Below are 17,463 nucleotides of genomic sequence, written 5' to 3' on the forward strand. Positions count from 1 at the left end.
TAGGGTCAGACGTAGATCTTGCAAAGGTTCTGCGTTCCAGCCCTGCCTTCCTAGGAATAGAAAAGAAAAAGAGATGAGAAGGCAAGTTTCTCTTGGTCCCCACAGCCTGTCTGTCCCCACCGGTGTGGGCTGTCTATAGACTATGGAGGCAACAAGAAGCAATTGCCTGGAAGTCCTTGAATTAGGGCCAAGGTTCGGGTGGCATTTTGACCGGAAGCCCTGAAATTGGCCAAGGCCCCACACTGACGGGTGTTTGGGGGCGCTCGTCACATGAGTGGATGCCAAGCACTCTCAGATGTACTAGGAGGAGGGGCTTGGCTCTACCCTTGGTGCCCCCAGAGGCTTGTGGGGCTCTGGATGCCTGACCAGTGACATCAGGCAGCCAGAGAGTTTCACTCTTGGCTCTAACCCATCCTGGCCACTGAGCTCTCTCCATTGTGTCTGCTTATCCAAGAGCCAGAGTGAAGTCAGCTCTCTTCAGATCTGAGAGCTGGCTCAGGCCAGCCCCTCAGCTGGGGGAGGAGGTCAAGTCCTTTGGGAGCTTAAAAGCCAATGGAGGAAAAGGTCAAGTCCCAGCCCCCTCCATTTGAAGAGAGGTTTTGTCTTCCCAGCAAGAGAATGGTCTGTGGGCATGTGAATGTGCCCACTCATTGCTGAGGAAGAGGGAGACCAGTTCTATCCAGATGTCTCTCTGCAGACGAGAGGCGAAGGGACACGTGATGGCAAGGTAACAGGAGCTGCCTCCATGTGGGTCCTGCCTCCTAATCTGCCAGCCTTCTGTTCCTCATCTGTCATCCTGGAGACTGTGGGTGATCTCATGCCCATGCCACAGCCATGCCCCCATCGGGAGATGGTGGCTCGGCCATCTTGTCAGAGAAGGAAAAGCTCGTGGACTGCAGTCCTTAGGGGAAGGGCAGTCTCCTCTCCTACACAGATCTGGTACGAACCTGGGGCAGAAGGTTGGCTCTTGGAAAGTGCCAAGTTCTACCGGATTCTCTGCCCTCTGGGGCCCTCGAGCATAGCCTGTGGACTTGCTCCTGGCTTTACACTTTCTCTCGTTGAGTCAGAGCTCTCATGCATGGCCCAGATTTATAAACACATGCTGGCTGCCAGCAGCGGCAAGCTAGCCTCCTGACCCACTTCTCTGCTGCTTTCACTCTCGTACATGAAGGGGAATGAAGGAGGGGCCGGAGAGGTGGCCACTCGGACTCCTGGCAGGAAACCCTCCCTGCCAAAGCATTGTGTCTATGGCGCTGGAGCACCCTGTGCTGGTCCAGCGCTGGCTTTTGCGGAGCCGCAGAGCCCACCAGGCACTAGCCTGGGGATGGGCCCCCTATGGAGGGACCTGGTCTTTCCAAACAGGTCCCACTTCTCATTCCCTCCTTGTGCTGTTTGGTCCTGGCAGAGGTTCACACATGCTGCCTTGGGGTTTTTGTTTTCACAGAGAAACTGTGAGGCTTCCAGCTTGAACATGAGTGCTTTTATTAGTAGTAATGGGACTCTGGAACCTCCAGAAGAACTGTGTCCTCTTCCTGACCTGGTGTTGCTTTCTTTTGGCAGGCTTCCCAGCTCTGTGCCCAGCAGCCTGTCCAGAGTGAGCTGGTTCAGAGATGCCAGCAACTGCAGTCCCGCCTGTCCACTCTGAAGATTGAGAACGAAGAGGTGAGTTTCCTGCTTAGGAGACTCGGAGCCAGCCTCCGAGTTTCCCTGTTGAACCTCTTTCTTGTTGCCCATCTGGGAGCAGGTGGAAGGAGCATGCAGAGAATGTCCGGGCTGCCGCAAACATTTCCTAGCCAAGCATAGCCTTGGATTTTCCCCCTCTGCTACATCCTGCCCTTGAACTCCAGGAAGTTGCTCTTGCATTGCCAAAGGTTGAGCTCTATTTTGAGCTTTTGCGAAATGCTTTTTTTCTCCCCCCTCTACACATTTAATCAAAATGGCACTTGGCAGCTGTGTGAACAATATTGTGTCTCTGAAACCACCCCCTCATGCCTGGCTTTTTCCAGCATTTTCAAACAAACAGAGGCCTTTGACTTTGACACTTAAAACATCTCCATCCTCCTCGAAAAGGGGGACTTTCTTCTGTGCCCAGCGTCCTTGCTTTCAACAGCTAGTTCAAAAGGGCAGCATGATTAATTGTCCAGCTTCTTTCTTTTGTGCTCAGGAGACTTCTTACCTGGCATCTCAGTCTTACTCTTCCCAGGAGGATCAGGAAGGACCGGGGGTGGGGGGTCACTTCATTGGCCAATGGGGCAGCCAATCCACTGATTTGCTGAAGGTCATGAAACAGCATGGGGCGTGGTGGGACCAGGCCAATCTCACATTTTAACCAGCTCTTTACATCATGAGGTTGGTTTGGATTTGTTTTATTCTCCCCGTTAGCAGTTCCATTGTAGCCCAGAGCTAATATTAAACTTAAAAAGTCAACATTAAATAAAAGAGCTAGGTCATATACAGAGCCTGAGGAGGGGGAGGGTTTTAGGTCTTTTGTAAAAAGAGGAGCACTGTAGAGCAGAGTCCGTGTGATGGTGGTCACTCTCTCAGCACCTTCCGATGGGAAGCAGAGCTGACCTTCTGACAGCAGCCCCCCAGTCCCCTCCAGCCTTCTCTCCCACTCCTCCCAACTTCTCTCTTACCTGCCCCTCACACGTTACATTGGCCCTTGTTGTGGCAGGTAAAGAAGACGATGGAAGCCACTCTCCAGACCATCCAGGACATTGTGACTGTTGAGGATTTTGACGTGTCTGACTGCTTCCAATACAGCAACTCTATGGAATCTGTCAAGTCCACGGTCTCAGAAACCTTCATGAGCAAGCCCAGCATCGCTAAGAGGAGAGCCAACCAGCAAGAGACCGAGCAATTCTATTTCACGGTGAGGGGGCTTGATGGCTCTCGAGGAGCACCTGCAGCCCACAGGGAGACTTGGAACTCGGAGTCCTGGTCGAGTCTTGGAAGGGCAGACTTTGAATACTTTAGTTTGGATCTGGGCATATTCAGAGACCATTCCTCAGCTTCAATTAAGACACAGATATCTCTAAGTTGAAGGTGTCAAACAGGGATCCCCCAAGAGAAAGGTGCTCCCAAGTACACTGCCAGGAAGATTTCTTTTCCTTTTTTTCCTTGCCCCGGAAGACTTTTCTTTTCTTTTCTTTTTTAAAGAATTTTTATTAAGCAGCTAGTAGGCTCCTGTTGGAAAATTTCCTTCTCGGCCACAGGGAATCATGAAAGGAGATCTTTATTTCTTAGTTCTTGGGAACTATATCCAATGTATTCTGGCTAACACGTATCTTATTTCTAAAGTTGATAATCTCTTCTAGGTGATGCGATGACATTATTTTATAATTTTTGCTGATGGAAAATTATCTTTCATAAAAATGACTAAAATTCAAAAGGACAGGTCATGTGCAATGTCATTGGTTTCCAGAGGATTCCAAAACACTGTATCTTCTTATCTGTGTATATCCTACTCTTCTGTTAGACAAACAGACCCGATTATTTTCAGGTTGTGGTAACAGTCCTTTGGAAGGTTGCTGGCTGGTCTTTGGTGCTGCTTTTTTAATAATTAAGTTATTTTGAGCTTGCCAAGTAGGATTCATTGCCTGGACTAAAATTTATTTTCTCATCTTCTAACAACCAAGAAAGAAGAAATTAAATTTGCAGATGTGAGATGAAATGTAGTTGGTGAATGTGCAAACTGATTCTGAATGAGAGGGATTAACTTGTTTTTTAGTCAAGAAACACAATCTGCATGCAGTAAATTGAATTTTTCTTCCCAACTGGAACAATTTATTTAATTCTTCTTTGAACATTGCCCTTTCTCCATTAAGAACTAGTGATTTGGTATGTTTTCTAAAAAAATAAATCTGTTTTTTTTATTTAAAACTAAGAATTCTTCAGATTTTTTTTCTTAAATCTTGGAGGAGACTGTTGAGAAGGAGTGATTTAACAGTATTATTCTTTTAAAATGACTTTTTCCTTGTTATATGAAGTAAAACATCCATATGATATTAGTTTAGAAACAAAAAGGAAGAAAGTAAGAATCATCCATAATCACACTACCTTGAGATAACAGTATTAGGACATATTCCCTTCCTAATTTTTTTCTTTGCGCAGACAAACATGTCCGTGAATTTGGAATGTGTTACAAAAAGTGGGATGTTGGCTATGCATGCTATTTTATAATCTGCTTTCATTTAACAAATAATTAGTATTTTCCCAGTTCATTTCATCATAACATTCTTAAATGGTTTAGGAGTGAAATACTAAAATCTACAAAGAGAAATAACAGAATGATATTTTGTCCCATTCATCCTTTTTGTAAAATATTTAGCACACTGCCTGGTCTGTACAGAGTGCTCATTAAGTGCTGAAAATTTATTGTCACTACAGTCATTATTAACTTATTCATTAATCATTATTGAATTACTCATCAATAACTTATCAAGGATCTTCTTTGTGCTAAACATGGTGCCAAAGCCCGGAATGCTGGGAGTGCAGAGTGCAGAGGGGAATGATGGGATTAGGCATCCGAAGGGAGAACCTCCATTTTCACTTTGTATGTTTCAAAACAGTTACAATAAGTTGATTTTTGCAATCAAAAAAATAAGTATGAAAATTTTCAGCTACGTGCACATGCACATGAATGGTGGCCAGGATGGGTGGAGTTGGCGAAACATCTCATACAAAGTGACTTTTGTGCTTGACCTTGAAAGATGAGTGAACCAGGCAGTGAATCAAGCAGAGAATGGCATTCCTTGAGAAAAGAGCAGTCTGTACAAAGCATAAAGGCATGCAAAGCCCGGGCTAGACAGAACGAGAACTTCTTGTCTATCATGAGGGCTGTCTCACCACCCCAAGCTTTCTTATCTCAGGAGGTTGTTGAACACTCTAAAGGCTTTTAATAATAGGATTGTTTGGCTGGTCTGTCTGCACTGCTTAGATATAACACTACTTAATGACCCAATCTCATTACAGTGCAGCAGATTTCCATTTTTCTTATTAAATAAGAAATTTTGACATAAAAATCTGTATTTAAGAGTGTCAGAATTACTTTCTGGCTTTCAGCAAAGCAATGACATGCGTTCAAAGTTGACCCTTAGTAAGAGCGGATGACCATATCCAAACCGATGACCTCAAATCCTGCCCACCCTTTCGCTCCTAGTCCACTTCCTGTCTTTTGTGGCCGGAGGGCCTACTTAGCAAAATTATGTCCAAATTTCCATGGCTAACAGGAGCACTTTTTTTGTCTGGGCTTCTGTAATAATCGATGTATAAGAGAGTTCATCATTTTTGTGACTAGTGCTGGGAATGCACCAAATAATTCATTTCATGATAAAAGGGCTTTTTGGGGGGTAGCAAAATGGACATTTAAATAAGGGGGGGTGTGCATATTAGCATGACTACCTGTGTTTGCCACACTGTACGAAGCTTGCAGAACTGTAGATGTGCTTTTCCTCGTCTGCTGCCTCCATAGACGTCGCCCTTGGTTTTTTCTGTGTCCTTCAGAAACATCAGAGTAGAGCATCCTAGAAGCTCCCCTCCCTTGCATCCTAGAAGCTCCCCTCCCTTGGAAAGTTGGGAAGAAGTCCCCTACCATGGCTTTGACTTGTAGGTAGTGTGTAGCCCCACAGGGCTGCTAGAAAGCTGTCTAGCCATTCTCTGCTGTCATCAAATTGATCTGCCCAGAGGACATCGATTGGAAATTTAAGCATGTTCTATAAAGGTCGGTCATTTGCAGGAGTCTCAAGAAAGTAAACATGGAATTTAAAAGCATATAGTGATTTTTAGAAATCATCTAACCACATTCTCATTTGAAAGATGAAAAAAACAAAACAAAAGCAAACCAAAACTCCTCAATCCGGAGAAGTTGGGTAGCTGTTCCAAGGGACTCAGCAAGAGCTGAAGCTAGAACTTGGCCAGGTGCCTGGGTGGCTTACGTTGGTTAAGTGTCCAACTCTTGATTTCAGCTCAGGTCCTGATCTCAGGGTCACAGGATTAAGCCCCTTGACAGGCTCCACGCTGAGTGTGAAGCCTCTAGGATTCTTTCCCTCGCACCACTGGCTCCCCCCCCACACACCTCCCCCACCACACACGCACATGTTCTCTAAATAGGTAAATAAATAAAACTAAAACTCTGGTCAGCTGGTCTCAGGCCATTGGCTTCTTCCTGTCCTCTCTGCTGAAGAAGCTGAGGTGAAAGAAAGGCTCAGAAACAGCCCAGCTTTCTCCTCTCTCTTGCCTTAAGTGAGGTGATGTTTCCTGATCTTCTGGGCTTTGCCTCTCTCATCTTTTGTAACACACAGCCCAGCAGTGTCTACTTTTTATCTCATTGCTTTTTTTTTACTGTGATTGTTAAAAATAAGGAAATTAAAAATATATATAGAATATATATAAATAAAATATAAAATATATATTTATATATAAATACATGTATTTATATATAAATATAAAATATATGTTTATCTATATGAATATATAAAATATATATAAATAAAAAATATATAAAATATATATATTTGGGGAGATGCAAAGAGTTCAAAACAGTATACACAACAAGTCATGCTTCCTCCCCTTCGCTGGCCCTCACTTCCTCCCCCATCTTCCAGGGATTGAAACTGGTTTCTTCTGTGTTCTTCCAGAGATAGTCTCTGTGTAGACAACCATTGACTTATCCTTTAATGCAATAGAATTACATTAGAAATACAATGAAATCAAATAAAGAGAAGTATAAATAGAAGTAGCCCAATTCATGCTGTTCTTCACTTTGCTTTTTTCACTTAATTTTTTTCATATTAGTCCAAAGAGCTCTGCCTCCTTTTTAGATCGCTGCACAGAATTCCACTGTATGAATGGGTTCACCATCATTTTTATTTAACCAGTTCCCAGCTCATGGGAAGTAACACTCCCTGTTTAGCCCAGGACTGTCAAAGCCTTATAAGGCTGGCATTTCTCCTAAGTATTTCCCTGTATGGGGGTTGTTACGGGGTTCTTATATGGGGTAAGAGTGAAGAAGGAGTTAAAGGTCATGGCTGATAAAGATAAACTGCCTGAATTCTTGGGTGCAAAATTGGTAAGAACACAGGAGAGAAGATATCTTGGCCATTGGGGCAGTGCTCTAGACCTAGATCTGGTGTGGTCCAAGATCTTCTTTTTTTATCTTGGTCCTCTCCTAAAGGCACTCAGGAAATGTGTGCTAAGTAGGTCCCTACTGAGCCCCTACGGTGTCAGTTAAAGAGGGAGATGCCTGCCGTTTTACAGGTCTCCTCTGTTACGTATTCTGTCTGACAGCCGTTTCCGGCTTTACAAACTGACGAAGAGGAGAGAAACGTCAGGTGCCTGGATGGCGGGAATGCAGCCACCCCATAATGACATTCATGTGTCTCTGTGCAGGGGGCCGGCTCAACACGGCTCCCTCCTCCCACCCACCGCACCCCTCTGTAGCAGTGGGTGCTTATGGCCTTCAGTTCACACAGATTAAATGCAAGGCGGAGGGCCACCTGGGTGGCTCAGTCGGTAAGCATCTGTCTTCGGCTCAGGTCAGGATCTCGGGGTCCTGGGATCGAGTCCTACATCGGCTCCTTGCTCGACAGGGGGTCTGCCTCTCCCTCTCTTCCCTGCTCATGTGCGCCCTCTCTCTCTCTCTCTCTCTCTCTCTCTCAAATAAATAAATAAATAAATAATATTTTTTTTATTTTTTAAAAAAATCCAAGGCATTGACAGGGTCTATGAGATTTATACTTCCATCATACTAAAGGGAAAAGGTATTTTAAGTTAATTGGAAAAACATTCTTGGTGCCACTTACTTTTTTGTTCTGAAGATCAGAAACCTGCTATATATTAGCACAAAGCAAAGAGGTTTGGGGAAGTTGTGTTTTTAGGCTATCTGAGCGGGTGATTCAGATACAAGGAAGGGATACTCCTGACTGCCGGATGATTGGGTTGTGAGCTATAATCATGGCCACGCTTGTCATCCTGTGCTGTCTGCTAACAGCCTTGGGGGACAGGTACCATTATCCCGGTTCTTCAGATGGGGGGTAAGTGACTCGCCCAAGGTAAGCGGTAGGACTACAGTTTCTCAACTAAGGCTCTTTCATCTTGCTGCAACAAAGTGTCTGTCAGGGAGGAAGGGCCTTGAGAGAAAAACTGTTCCATTAAAATTTTTCAATAAATAAAATTCATCGCCAGCAGTTAATAATCAGTTAGGAATTGTTAAGAAGTAAATTAATGAGATCATAAAACTGAATTGAAGGCTTCTAGTGGCAAACAGAACCAAACCACTCAGTAGACTCTTTGCCTCCCTTCCTACTTTTTAATTTTTTTTTTTAAGATTTTATTTATTTAGGGGCACCTGGGTGGCTCCCCTCCCTTCCTACTTTTTGAAGAAATTCTCAGTTTTCAAAATATTGAGTGTAAAATGTGGAGGTTAGGGAATGGCTCCAGTCAGACTGTGAATTAGGAACTTGGTTTTATTTTGGTGATCTAGAATAGAACCCTGCCCTTTCTCTTCTCCCTTGATAACAACTCAAGGTTAGTGACTTTACTTGTGGATGTTCGGGAGGAGAGCAGGTGCAGGGAAAGGAGAGAAAAAAAATAATTACCTGTATCAGAACATGCTTTAAATGAGGAAAGAGACCCTTACTGACCAAGGAAGGGATTTGGAGATAACACATAAACAGTTCTTTCCTTCCTTCCTTCCTTCCTTCCTTTCTTTCTTTTTTTTTTTTTTTTAAGATTTTATTTATTTATTTGAAAGAGAATAAGAGAGAGAACCTGAGGGGGGTGGTCAGAGGGAGAAGCAGACTCCCCGCTGGGTGGGGAGCCTGATGTGGCACTCAGTGCTGGGACTCCAGGACCATGACCTGAGCCGAAGGCAGTTGGTTAACCAACTGAGCCACCCAGGTGCCCCAGCAGTTCTTTTCATAGCCTGCTGGTCTCCAGAAGTCATCAGAAAGCCGCTTATGCCTTCCTTGCCTTCAGCTGCCTTGGCTCCTTTCTATCTAGTCAGCAACTGAGGTTTTCTGCCAGTAAAGGCCAGGTCGTTTCTCCCAGCTTCTGTTTCATACAGACCAGGGCTGACTAACAGGAGGGAGAGAGAGGTGACAATATGCCTGTGAACTCCGGGACGGCTTTTCCCTCCCACCGCCTGCTTACCTAGATGGAAAACTTCCAACCATTACTTCTGCTCTTAGGGATGCAGGTCAACCTCAGCATAGTTTTTGATCCTTCAGGATTTCAGGGGACCTGGAAAGGTGACCCATCATACATCTTTATCAGATTATTATTTATTTTAATGGTTCACCAAGTGACAGCCAGAGTTAATTCTCAAACAGTGACGTGAATGAAAAATTCATTTCTGGAATCACAAGTAGAAACATGAGTGAGAGGAAGGAATTTGCATCCATCTCCTTTGAGAATATTGGCTGTTTCTGAGCAGTCTGGTCTTGTCTTAAGGGTTACAGTTTTCTTGGTGAGTTTTTTTTTCCTCATTAGGAAACCTTTAGAGTCTCCTGGGGTAACCTTCTGAAGAGGGGCCTTTGAGGGTTGAGATGTTAGCAATAGATGTTTCCTGAATGTTTTCCACCTCTGGGTCCTGCCGTGCTGTTCCCAGCCCCACAGTGAGGCACTGGGTGGGGATTAGGCTGTCACCCAGGAAAGACCGACAGCAGGTGAGCGGGCAGCTGGAGCAGATGGAAAGGGGAAGGTGACAAGGGAGTCTTGTTGTCACACAGATGTTCTCGTGCACAGACACAAAGGAGCAGAGGGAACAGGTCAGAAGTAAAGCAACAGAAATGATTTGGTATAGGGTTTGTTTTTGTTTGCTTTAGACTTAATTGAGAGAGTCGGGCTACACTTGAGGGCTTGGATTGTGACCACTGAGGAAGGTTCTCTCAGAGGAGAATGAGACTGTTCGTGTCTTTCCTCATTCTTCAAGCATTTATTGAATGTCTCCTGTCAGCTGGGCATGGTACTAAGCATCAGGGATGCAAAGAATAAGGACTCTGACCTTAGGGAAAAGGCAGTCTGGAGAGGAAGACACATGACTTGGAAGCCCTCTGTGCCCGGGCCGTGTGCAGTTTGCAGAGGTACATGCAGGGCCACCCGGGGAGCATGGGAAAGCTAGGATGTGCATCCCCGAGAAAACAGGCTTTTTCTTTGTTTTTGCATGAGAAAGAGAGAGAAGAAATACACACTCTTGGTTAAAATTTTACACTGTACAGAAAGGTACAGAGTAAAAGTAACTCATATTTTTTCACCTTTCTTTCCTGCCTTCATCCTATGTGGTAATAGCCATAAAATCAGACGCTTGATGTATAATTATCCTTGTTGCTTAATACATCGAAAGAAGGACAGAAGTATTACAATTTGAAATGTTTTATCCACTTTCCCTCCTCCACTATGTCGTGTGTCCCAATGAGTCACAGATCATACCCAGGGCAACACTGCCAATTTGCCTCTGAGTTTAGACGTGGGCAGATGACCCCCAGCCCAGCAGACGTGAGCCATTTTATAAGGAGACAACCAGGGTGAACGATGGTCCCTGTGAACGGCTGCAGGGTAGTGTAGACAGACACCGAGTCTAGGCTCAAAATGGCCTGGCACTCCCATTTCCTAGCTGGCAGCGACCTGCAGTTGAGCCACTGTCTTCCAAGGTCATCTTCTCATCTGTAGCATCTGTAGCAAGCAGCCAGCGATGTTGTCTTCCCTAATGTGCTCTGCAGAGTCACGTGGGACAATATGTGCTAAGGGGCTCTGAAAACTCCTGAACTGCTCCGCGTATATAAAGAATTAATACTCTGAAGTTTTGTTCTGCTCCTCCTTCTGCCGGGCACCCTGACGGACGGAGTGTGCTGTCTTGTCGGTTGAGCGCACGCCCCGAATTGTCAAACGACCTGTGTCTGGAAACTGACTCTGCCGCTCACTCACTGTTCGACCTCGAGCAACCTGTTTAATCTCTCCAAATCTTGGTGCCCTCATCCGTAAAATGGGGATGTGCTAATCCGAGTTCGTAGGGTTATTTTGAAGATTTGATGAATTGTCCAGGGAAATCGAGTCCCTCCCGGGGCAGATAAGGGCTGAGAGAGGTCAGATCAGAAAATGCTGCACAGCGATGGTGTTTTGACGGGTGGAACAGCTGGGAGTGTTTTTCCATCACCTTGTCTTGTGTTGAGAACTGCCTTTACCTGTATATGCAGGGCGGGGACCGTAACCCCTCTCTCCAAATGCTCAGAAATCCCAAGCTCTCTGCCAAGACTCCGTGCAGAAGAGAGGAGGGAGCCGAGTAAGAGAGGGCTCAGACAGAGATGCTGTGTGAGCTGGGTCGCAGCCGTTGGCATTAGTCGTGATGTGCTGGAATGCACCCCAGGGAGGGGCCAGGGTGTGGCAGGATATCATCAGAGGTGACAAGTGGCAGGTGTGTCCTCACACCAAGAGGATCTGGGCTCAGTAAGTCCCTACACTCCACACCTGGCCCCTTGTTCTTCGGGGGAACCAGAAGGGATGGTTGAGGGGCTCTAAGAGATGGTTTGGGACTGGCCAGCATGGAGCTCGCTCCCCAGAGAACACAAAGCAGGCGACTCAGGCATCCTGGAAATCAGCAGCCGTCCAGATGCTAAGGGCCTGAGTAGAAACAAAGAGATAAAAAAGGCACCTAGTAGAAATCGGGTCAGAAGCGAAATGCTCTCTTGTAAAAAGGAAATTGTATAGCTGAGCATCGTGATTTTTTTTTCCTCCTGTTGCTGCTTCTTCAGGAGTCTGACCGCTCCTTTTCTTCCTCCCTTACAGAAAATGAAGGAGTACCTGGAGGGCAGGAACCTCATCACCAAGCTACAAGCCAAGCACGACCTTCTCCAGAAAACCCTGGGAGAAAGTGAGTGTGGGAATTTGGCTGGAGGTTTGGCAATGAGGGGAGGGCCAGGCCCCGAGCTACCTGGCTGAACCTCCATCCTGAGCCCCTCGGGCCTGACCTTGTTATGTGAATGCATTGCTTTTCCTAGCCTGTTTGATGGGAAGTCGCTGCCCCGGAGACTGCTTGAGTAATGGGAGGAGGCCGATGCTTAATGAAGCGCTGATGTGCACCATCCATTGGTTTAAATGGCGCGTGCTTGCTCTCCCCGGCCCCCTTCTCTGCCACAGCTGGGGTACAGGAGCCGATGGGTCCCTTACCCTCCAGACACTTTATGGAAACTCTCAGCTCCTCTGTAGCGGGACCGAGGCAGCAGCCGGCGGGCAGGGCCAGTGAGCCTGGAGAGCAGCGGCTCCGAGGAGAAGAGAGGCTTCTCGAAGGCAGGCCTGACCCCCAGACGCCTGTGTAGAGCAGTGCTTTCTTTCTGATTGGGAGGGTCCTGCGGCTCAGCGGCAGCCCTATCTGCCGTGGCCGCACTGAGGCCGTGGTACTGATTCTCTCGTCCAGGAATCAAGGATGATTTTACCCAGACTCTGGAAAGTAGCAGAGCAGGGAACTGGATTGGCACTCTGGACTTTGTCTCCTCAGCTGTCAAACAGAAGGCGAAGGTTGAGAGAGAAGCTTCCCTGGGGTTTTCGGCACCCTGCCCGGGTCCTGCCTAGCTCTCAGCATCCCATGACTAATGGGGTTCCCAGGTTGGGGATGCCTCTGAGTGCCCCCCCCCCACCCTGCTCATCTCTCCACTCCGAGACGGGGCGAGGAGGCGACAGCAGTGTATGGCAGACCAGCAGAGAAGGCACGCGTAAAACGAACCCTTGAGTGCTTTTCAGACAAACTGCAGAGTGAAGAGAAGCATGGGGGGTACTTGCTGGATCATTGGCATCAGGAATGAGAGCCACATTTGTCACACTGGAGCCTCCCTCCCACTCATCCCGTCCCGTCCTCCTCCCGCGCTGGATGGTTCACCCAGATGCTGAATTCTTTTTATCTCTGATATCTTTGATCCCGTGATTGTAGAGGCGTTTTCTTTTATGTGAAGAATGCCTGTGAGGTCACTCCTGTTCTCTTTCCTCCCTGCCACCCAAGGGACTGAGGCTGAACAGGTTTGGGTGTTGGGAGCCCAGCTTTTCTTACAGAAAAATCTTCACTCTTGGGTTATCAGATTGCTTCATAGGGTATCGGAGAAAAGAAAGCCCAGAACTATTTGAAGCAAGTTCTAACCACTTTTTTTTTTTTTTTTTTTGGCTAAAACAATCTGAGCATAGCTCATAAGTGAAACGGGAAACAAGACCTTGGGAGTGTGTGTGCGTGTGTGTGAGTGTGAGTGGGTCTGCGCACACACAAACATATACCAGATTTGCTGCTGCGGAGTGGCGAAGGTTGGCGTCCATTCATTAATGCTGCAAATTGCCTTCATCTAAAGATGACAAGCTCGAGCAGTAAGGAAAGAAATAGCCGCAGACCTTCCTGTGTGTAAGTCATCGCGGCCCACCTTCTGAATGTATTTGTCACCGTAACGCGAGAGCCCCTTGTTCTTGCCACAGAGGGATAATTGATGTGTATGAGTATTCCAGAATGGAAATGGGACAGATGTTGAAAATAATGGCTCGGAATAATATTTTTGCAGATGAAAGCGGAGCCGTTAGTAATGAGAGGCTGTTAGGGGAGGGGGAGGATGTTGCTCAGGATGCGCCGAAGTGTAATCGACAATTAGCAAACCTTTAACAGCAAGCAGAAGCCCTTCCTACACCCCCCACCCCGCCGGTCCTTGGAGTTGTTTTTCCAGGAGCGTGGAGGAGGCTGGTGGGAGTTGATCTCCCAGCTCAGCACCGGCTGGCGTTGCCCCTGGTTTATCGAACGCAGACCACGCTTGGTGAACTGAAAGCAAACAGATCACATCGTGGCCCATGTGCATATGCCTATGTGTTTTTTTTTTTTAAAACATAAGAATTCTTAGAAACTTTAAGAGTTTCCTTTTTTTAAAGATGGCTGTGATCCATTAAACTTAGTATTAGGGCCTGCTATTGGATTGAGAACCACAAATTTGATAGCAATTAAATCTCATTTCTCCCTTGTCACCCCAGCCAACCTAAGAGAATTTCATATGGATTGAAAACTAGAAGGTTCTTATCTTCTCCTTCTTCCCCACAAACAATTCTTCCTTCTTCCTTCTTCCCTTGCCACCATCACACCATGTGTGTAGTGTGTGTGTGTGTGTGTGTGTGTGTGTGTGTGTCCATTACTCTGGAGCAAGCAGACTCGTCCCTCCCTCGTCACACACACATCCACATACACAGAAGAGAAGCTGATTTCACCCCTGGGAAGGCTTCTAGTAATTTGTTCTCTAAAACACGATCCGCCTTGCTGTTGCTCCCCTACAGCCACCCCGTTTTCCCTTTGGGGAGCGGGGCTGGCACACCTAAGCGTCAGGGACATAGCAGCAGCGCTGGGAATAAGCATGAGAAACAGCATTTGCCCAGGAAGAGGCTCTGGGCGTCTCTCTTCTTTTCTGCCTGGAAGGCCAGTCACTCTGTGAGGCTAGCGGCTTTCTGGGGAGAAGGGAAGGGCATTTCAGTTAACTCCTGGGAGTGAGTCTTCGTCTCTCTCTCCTTCTGCTTCCACATGAGCTTTTTGCCTTTGTCTTTCCAACAGGTCAGCGGACAGATTGCAGTCTGGCAAGGTAGGTGGCCTGGGACAGCCCCTGGGAGGGATGAAGAGAGGCCCATGAGGGTAGAGTGGTCCCACGGTGGGAAGGAGCTGAGGAGTTGAAGTGCAAAGGCGTTGGGTTTCTGTGCAAAGGAGGGGACTAGGGTGGGGACTGCTTCCTTTCCTTTGCCTTACTGAACCCATCTGGCCTCAGATGGAAAAGGGGGTCTGCTGTGACTTGGGGCAAGAGCTGAGCAGAATGGGATGAAGGGAGTTATCATTTGCTGAAGTAGTTTCAGAGGCTTCCCCAAAGCCATCTGGTCTGCAAGGCAAAGAAGTGTTTGACTCTGGAAGAACCTGGTAACCTACCCTTAGCTGCTGGATTTGAGCATGTGGTTTGGGGATATATCTGACCCAGAGAAGGAAGATCAGAAGATAGCGTTTGACCCGAGATTTTCTGTGTGGAAAAGATGACAGCCCCTCACTGTTGCTGGATAATGAAATACTACTTTGCACTGGCTTGCCAAACAGCATTGGTAGAAATCCTTGCCTGATGTACAAGTTTGCAGCCCTCCCAGTCTTTCCCCACCTTCCCCTCCCTCCCTGACCCCAGCCAAATATTTTCCCTCCCAGTCATGTAGCTGCTCTGAGAAAACTCATGAGCTGGCAGAGAGCAAGGCATGCACGCAGCCAGCAGTTCTCAGATGCCTAAAAATGTGCTGATTTAACTGGGGAGAGAGCTGGGCTGGACTCCTGAGAGACCCTGGGTTAGCCCATTATATCAACCACTTATATCTGCCAACACACACACAATAATCATGAGGCCATTTACAATTATAGGCTCATTATTTAGAAATAGCTTCATTTGGCTTTCATTGTTTTGTCATTGGATTATGGTAAAGATCCCATTAATATACCAGTCTTGTTGACTAGAGGGAACCAGGATAATGGAATCACATGGAATGAATATCGTCTTGGTGACAGAGTCTTAATGTAAGTTCACCTGAAGCCCCATATCTGGGGAAGGCTCTGTGGGAGTGAATAAAAGCTGAGTTGAATTCCCTTATGGTGGGTGACCGTGGGCTGCTCTTTTCCCTCCTTCGAACTCCAGTTTCCTCATCTATGAGATAAGAAAGAGCATTCCACTAGATCTGAGGAGCTCTAGGATTCCAAAGAGGTTCCTCAGCAACGGCCTGGCAGAAGGGGCGGAGGGAGCCCAGCAGCCAGGCTCTGGGCCTTCACGTCACCAAAGGCGGGGCTGCACTGCTGTCCTTGCTTGGGGAGATTGTGTCTGAGTCCCAGTCCCTCGGAGAAGAGGTGTCTAAAGTTCCATGCAGCTTTGCAAGACAATCACACGAAGGATGGCCAAGGTTCCTTCCATTCTGCTACTTTGTCCTTGAAACTCTAGGAAAATTGCTCCCTAAAGATTTCCAAGAGAAAGAAAACTGTAGCTTCCTTTGATGTTTCCTTGGGTCTCCTGCAAACAGAGAATCTTACTGTCCAAAGCAGATACGTGTTCCTGCACCTTGAACTAGTTCCTTCCTAGTCTGGTTTTGAATGGTGGCAGGTAGTAAGTACAGAGACCTCTGTTCTGAAGGAGCCTTATTGGGCTTAATTTGGAAAGTAACTCGGTAAGTCTCTTAGCTGGTTCTGACACTGAACTGAATAATACTGCTTGCTTCATTAATTAACACACAGATTGTTTTTAATCCCGTTTTCTCTTTTTTCTCCCTGATGCTGGTCCATTCTTCTCTGATTTGGCGGGATCAACCACAGGCGTAGCTCCACCGTGAGGAAGCAGGTAAGGGCCCAGCAAGAGCCAGGCTGATCGGGTATGATGATCACATCCCATAGGTGTTTATGGAACCCTGCTGTGGGCAGGACAGCCTTTCCTGACTTCCCGCCTGCGTTTGGAAGATACCATTCAGTCAGAGTACGTTTAACAGTACAGCGACTTCATTGATGTAGCCGGCTCAGCTGGATGGAGTCTTCCTGACTTATTCCTCCCTCTCTAGTCGTGCCCCCTCCTCCTCGTTGCTGGAAGTTTGGTTTGACTTAGCAGACTGTGCCAGACCTGCCCATGCTGTCGCTTCTCTAGGACACCGTGAAAAGGCCTCACATTTTATAGTTAAGTTCCAAATGTGAGTAGCTCCCAACAGCTGGTCTCCTAGATCAGACACCTACACCAGATGACTGTAGGTGTGCAGATTTTTTTCTTGTTCTATTGGAGTTGTGGTCATCCTGGTCACATCTCTTAGACATGCTAAAAATGCGAAGCTAAACCTGGCCCGAGAATGATTGGCCACCTGATGCTCAGCTCTGTGCTTTTGCGCGTGATCTTTGGGGTCGTACTAAAACCTGACGCTGGTTAGCCAGATCTCAGGGCAGGATCTTGGAAGGCAGGGCCAGGTAGTGCACATCAGTGGACAGTCTAAATAGTACTTGTGACTGCAAAAGAAAAAAATAATAATTACAGTATTTTCTGCAACAGCAAATTTTACTTCCTAATTATATTTTATCACAAATACTGAAATGATTTTGGGTCCCCTAAGCTCACACCAGCTATGTAGCAGGCCGTTAAGCAGGTAGGAGGGGGAGAGCGCTCCGCAGTGTCTTTTGTGTCTGCTGGGGGTGGGGAGAACTGATCCAGGCTTTAAAAAATCGTTGTGGGTAATTCACAGTGGCTGTAGCCACAGGGAGATAATCAAATGTAGAGGGCACATGGTTTCTGTTGTGTCAGCAGCCCCGACAGCGTCTTCAGCCCCTGTGACGACTCCACCAGCTGGGCACCCCCGCCAGATACTCAGATGGCAGAGCTCTCCCTTGTCCTAGCTTTGCTGTCCCTGTTTTTTCCACGTCCCTGCTTTGGATTTCATTGTAGTGATATAATTATACATTTTTAAATTTATAATTAA

At 46.7% G+C, this 17,463-nt stretch overlaps 1 protein-coding gene across 8 annotated transcripts in view; it reads left to right on the forward strand.

Moving 5' to 3' along the window:
• SRGAP2 (SLIT-ROBO Rho GTPase activating protein 2) overlaps window positions 1-17,463 on the forward strand; it is a 236,557-nt gene that overhangs the window by 171,069 nt on the left and 48,025 nt on the right. For all 8 annotated transcript variants that reach the window (XM_044267770.1, XM_044267772.1, XM_044267771.1 and 5 more), the window contains 5 exons: window positions 1,561-1,662; window positions 2,675-2,872; window positions 11,782-11,866; window positions 14,555-14,582; window positions 16,325-16,349. In XM_044267770.1, the coding sequence (XP_044123705.1) occupies window positions 1,561-1,662; window positions 2,675-2,872; window positions 11,782-11,866; window positions 14,555-14,582; window positions 16,325-16,349 (438 nt within the window). The remainder of the gene's footprint in view (window positions 1-1,560; window positions 1,663-2,674; window positions 2,873-11,781; window positions 11,867-14,554; window positions 14,583-16,324; window positions 16,350-17,463) is intronic.

Source organism: Neovison vison, chromosome 10 (genome assembly GCF_020171115.1).
Source record: "Neovison vison isolate M4711 chromosome 10, ASM_NN_V1, whole genome shotgun sequence".
In the NCBI taxonomy this organism is placed as follows: domain Eukaryota; kingdom Metazoa; phylum Chordata; class Mammalia; order Carnivora; family Mustelidae; genus Neogale; species Neogale vison.